The sequence below is a fragment of the Procambarus clarkii genome, chromosome 22 (assembly GCF_040958095.1).
Source record: "Procambarus clarkii isolate CNS0578487 chromosome 22, FALCON_Pclarkii_2.0, whole genome shotgun sequence".
Lineage (NCBI taxonomy): Eukaryota > Metazoa > Arthropoda > Malacostraca > Decapoda > Cambaridae > Procambarus > Procambarus clarkii.
The window spans coordinates 46587944-46593468 of NC_091171.1; the positions used below are offsets into that span (position 1 = coordinate 46587944).

The 5525-nt window shown below is 41.9% G+C and overlaps 1 protein-coding gene across 1 annotated transcript; it reads right to left on the bottom strand.

Moving 5' to 3' along the window:
• Positions 1–824: 824 nt before the first annotated feature.
• LOC123756583 (UPAR/Ly6 domain-containing protein crok-like) lies at positions 825–4294 on the bottom strand. Its single transcript, XM_045739825.2, has 3 exons — positions 4137–4294; positions 2602–2757; positions 825–1113 (listed from the first exon to the last, which is right to left on the bottom strand). The coding sequence occupies exons 1-3, from the start codon at positions 4201–4203 to the stop codon at positions 908–910; spliced, it is 429 nt and encodes a 142-aa protein (XP_045595781.2). The 5' UTR covers positions 4204–4294; the 3' UTR covers positions 825–907.
• Positions 4295–5525: the final 1231 nt, after the last annotated feature.

The window sequence follows — 5525 nt, forward strand, 5'->3', positions numbered from 1 at the left end:
ATAGGAAGAACTGCCTCGAGCCAGTCCTCAGAGACCGACTCCCAGATACTGTTATACAGATTTAGTAAATAGTGACTCGCATGGAGGGAGATGGCGAAGCATCTCAATGAATGAGAACCTAGCCCGCTGCTGTAGAACCACAGAGAGGCAGAGAACCCCAGGGAGGCAGAGAGAGAGAGAGAGAGAGGCGGGGGGGGGGGGGGGTGGTATAGGGAAGGTACCTCAAGCCCAAGGCATTTGAATCTTTACGTAGGCAAGCTGGGAGCCATCACACATCTTGCGAACATCTCTGCCCGAGAAGACGCCGATTTAATATTGTTGAGCATAGGGAGAAGACTTCATAAAACCTTGTGGCATTTTCCTTGCTTTGCGATGCAATGCTATAGAGGTGCAGTTTAATTTCTCCACGTGTCATCTGTCAGTCAAAAGATTAACTTTTCCGACACGAGCCGAATTTTTAGCGTTATCCGATGGGTGTTAGAAGTTAGGATAAGGGCGCAATTTCAGTGCTAGTCGTAGGCACTACCCCCCCCCCCCCCCAAGCTACAATGCTGGCCGTACCTCGCGGGAGACTCTTCCAACAGGTGGTTCAGTGACCCAAATATGAGTGCTTATTTTATTTTGCATGTACACCACAGGCAACCGCCCCCCCTCTCTCACCACAAGGCAAAACACTTCAGGGGGCACGAAGCCAATCACCTGTCTTTTAGTTTATTCTTTATCATTGTCTAGTACAAACCTGGACACTTACTATAAAGGCAAGCCAAGGTGATGAAACTTATATTGGTCGAAGTTGGGTAAAAATAGGTTAATAACACATGATGCAGAGGGGAAGATGTATTTACAAAAATATTAGGATGTAGCAATTAGCCTACTTGTAAAGGCTGATAAAATTATTGGTCCCGTCTCACCCCAGAAGGAGGTAGGCTATCAACAGATAAGAGGCAACAATGAGAGCACTGGCTCCCGCCCTCTCAGCAGGGTTACACCAGTCACCTTTACACATGCAGAATTCATCAAAGGTGGCGTTTCCGACAAGGACACAATTGTCGGTGTACAACCCGTATTGACCGCTCCATGTACACCCTCTGTTGTACAGCCATCCACCTTCAACTGCAGATAGAATTAACCAAAACTAAGTGCACATTCAATTTTAATATTAGGATCTTTCACAAAAATATTAGGGTGCAAGAATATTCAATATACTTTGTCACGTTTAGATATGAAAACATGACTAGCTCAAGAGGAGAGACTTCAATTTTAGACCAATCTTTTTACCCCTAATTCAATTTGAGACCAAGAGGGCATTCCAAATACACCCTTTTAGTGTAGATTTTATAAAAGAATTTAAAATTAACGGTAAATAGTGCCGTCTAAACACGGCACTAAACAGTACTGTGGGCATCGACAGTCTACAGCAAAGCGGCGAACAAACTTTACAGCATGATGCTTTAAAATTTTAAAGAACTAATTGGTAGGTCTGGCAAGGTCATTAACAATTACTGAAATCAGAACACGTCTTAGCAAGCAGTATTAAGAGTCCTATTTATGAAGACAAATTACTTTTACCAATAATACTAAAGTTCATGACCAAGTCTTAAGATGCATGGGGAATGGCCACTAATTTACTACAAGAGATCAATATCGTTGCTGTAGATGTCTAAGCTCTACACTAGTTAAAATTGTAATTAGTAAATTTGCGATATCAATATTTTAACGGTTAGACAAGTTCAGTTTTATATATCTTTAAGGAGTAAAGCCTCAAAAGTTATGTGCGTTAATCTTTAACGTCTTAAAATAATTAGTAATCTGACATGTTAATAGACCACGAGCTATTCTTATAGTAATAGCTCGTGGTCCCCATATGATTTAAATATCTGGATAGATTCAAGATAAGCATTAGAACACTTAGAAATTTTCAGTCCGTTCTCTAAAAAGACCATTCCATGCACCTGCCCAGTCCCCGTTCATGAATGAAAACCACTTTACACGCCTACCGATTTCGTTCGAACACTTCCGGAATCGGTGCTTCACTAACGAATTGTTCGAGCCACAACGCTCTAAATTCTTCACCCACGAACTACAAATCGTCAACTGAATCTAAACATCTAACCTATGCCTCAAATTATAAAATTTTTTGAATGAAGAGCATGCAAGTTTATGAATGCGTCTGTAGGGTCGAGTGCTGGATAGAATGTACTAATCGTGGACAGGTTTGACTTTAAGAGATTAAATTTGTTAACTGAAAAATATAAAAGGCGCCAAAAGGGGGGGGGGGGGGGGGGAAGAAATAGCCTAAGCTACTCTATACCTTTGAGATTTATTTCTTTATCTCAAACTTTAAGGCGCCAAGCTGGCGAGAATATAGTACAAATTTTGCCAATTTACGCGAGTTCACTTTCAGGATAGTGAAGCTATTAATGTAAACTATTCATGGAAATACTATGCATTAGTTTTTTTATACCAAATTTATAGAAAACTTAATGCACCAACTAAAAGACCCTTTAGTTGCTACCACAAGTTTATAGATATATTTTCCCGGCCCTGGGAAGGGGGGGGGGGGGGGGGTAGGTTAACCAACATTGAAAGTTAGTAGCTAACTTTTTTCCTTAGTTTTGTAGCAGATGTAGACAACAGCGTCCTCAAAGCCAGCAGTCTCCTCTTTAGTGTTACAAGTCTCCTTGTCAACAAGTGTACCGTTGAAGGGGTCACCACAGTGAGTACCATTGACGCCCGTACAGTTGAAACACTGCGCGCCTGCAATTATAAACATTTATAAGAGGTGCGTATAACTTTATGCTTAAATTTGAATACAAAATTTTTTATAACCAATCGTTTAAGTCAAAGAACCTGAATTTTATTAACATTACCTTCAACAAATATTGATTTGCTCAAGTGATAGTTAACACCATTTAAATTTTACTGGCTGATGGTACTATGGGCGCTCAGCTTTAGCTTTCACCGTGTTCTTACCATCCTATCAAATTTTAATGAACTACTAAATGCAGTAGTAACAAAACAATTCTGCAAAGAGTAATACGACCCCAACCCCTGGGGCACCAATGGTTAGGGACGCGGGCTTTTTCCATATTCCAATCTAAATAAGTTTTACCGCCTCCCTGGCGCGGGATATCAGTTTCGTCTAGAGGGCCGCCAGCACCAAATTACACTTTTGTACCTTGCCCTTTTAATATTCACACGCGGCAGTGCGGTCCCTAACCACTTTACATTCTTGTTCCCACTTTCTAACCATCTTATAAACTTTAGTTATTCCCCCGCCTAGAATAAACCGCTTCTACCCTGTCCCATTTACCCTCAAATACCACCAACGTACACAAGTGGACCTCAAACCTCAGCACAAAGGTTCGAGAAGTTCCACCCATAGTAAGCAAGAAGCAAGCCTGTAGTCTGATAACCCCCTCACTTGTGCTTTGGAAATCTAGGAATTTTACTAGTTATTGAATCTTAAGTCTGAGGGGGGGGGGGGGGTGTGAGGAGGAACTTTCCACAATGTATTATTAGTAACCAATACACAAGGTGGCAGCATATACTAGGTTTACTACGTCTCAGAAGACTTACAAATGCCATTTTTTTTTAATGTAAATTTTGACCCTTATAATGCCCAAAACATTTAGTTACAGATTACTGCAGCACTTTTCCCCCTTCCTGCATTCTTCACATTTTACCTGCATGAAGTACCAGTAGGCAACCATTGGTAGTCTTAATCCATTTGCAGCAAAGTGGTTATTGAGGACAATGTCCCGGAGGGAAAGGGGGGGGGGGAAGGGGGGGGGGGTGTTTAACGTTTCATACAATTCCCTTAAAGTTCACAGCAGAAATGGACATTAGATGTTCCTAAACTTAAGGTTTAATGTAGGCTATTGGGTCATCCCGGTACCGTACGCCAATGTCTTAAGTCACCATTCAACCGGCTTTTCACAGTCACCACTTGCGGCTTTAACAAGCGGCTTTAACAAGTAGCTTTAACCCGACTACAGATTTAGTGCCATCATTAAATTCACAAATTTAATTACCACATTACCAGCCATCAAGCAGACAGTTAAATAGCAACACTGGTGCCAGTCGACACACCCGCCTAACAAGCACACTTAAGGTGTGGGTTCACATATTCTTACCTTGACTGGTGGCAACCATAAAGGTCAACTGCAGGAGCAAGACGGCACACAAGTTAAGGTACACCATGGTGGCGAGGGTTGGTCACACTACCTGCTTGTCTGGCGTCGGCTGCCACACTGACGCCACCACCCGCCGACCCCCGCCATGAAGTATGGCTGCCAACACCACCTTCCAGGACAATGGTGCAACATCCTCCTCCAGAGACAACTGCTCTACCATCGTCATACACTAACAACCAGCGTGTTAGCTTGTTAGCGGTTACCTGTTGCTGCGCTCGGCTCCTGTGCGGGGTCGTTCATACGCCAATAGAGGTGTCCCGCGCCAGTAGTGGTGACCCAAAAGGGGATTAGTAGATAGTGGTATCAACAGTGACATTGTAAATGATCTACACCGTAGGTTAAAAAGAAAGACTAAAATCATTGAGAACACTTACTGGTAAGAATATTGGTATCAATATTAGATATGCTAGACTATTCTATATGATGTTCGTTAGATCTCTCGTTGATTATAATGCTCTGCACTTAATTAATTTCCCCTCCTCTGTGTTGGACAAACTTGAAGTAGTACAGAATGAGGCCATGAGGATAATTCTTGGTGCTCCAAGATGCACAAGAATCATCAACATGAGGGAAGAACTGAAGCTTCCAACCATACTAGAGAGAATAATGCAAGTTAACACTACCTTTTGCCTTAAAGTCATGAGAGACCCTACATCTCCTGCATTGCTCAGAGACAAATTATTTAGTGCTGTTAACACCCTTTTGACTGGTGCCGACATACCAACTCACTCCTTTTATGATAATTGGCTGAGCAATATTGCTTACAATCTCATTAAACTTAACATTCCTTTTAAGTGCAATCTACCTGTCTCTGATATTCCTCTTTATCTGTACCCCACCATTCAAGTATCAAGTATCATAAGAAAGATAATGAGAATCTTGCTCTTCTCAAAGCTGTCACTCTTGAAACAATTGCCTCCTCCATCGAGAGTCTAAGATCTCACGAGCACTGTGTCTACACCGACGGCTCAGTCCAATCCTCTACTGGACGGACTGCAGCGGCATGTAGGTTTTATAGAAATAATATTTGCACAAAGACTGTCAGTGTCAGGTTAAACAACTGGCTGACCTCCACACAAGCAGAACTAGCAGCATTACACCTAGCTACCAGTACATTAAAAAACATTGGAGGAGTAATAATATTTTGTGATTCAAAGTCTGCTCTTCAAACAATCGAAAACTTCTCGTGGAAAATCGACAGCAAGAACCTCATACTCCCAATTATATATGACCTAATTGATGTACAGAGTAAAGGGTCTCGAATCTCCTTTGTATGGATACTGTGACGATAATCTCCTTCAAGAGATTGAGCCTGCTCTTCCCTCCAAA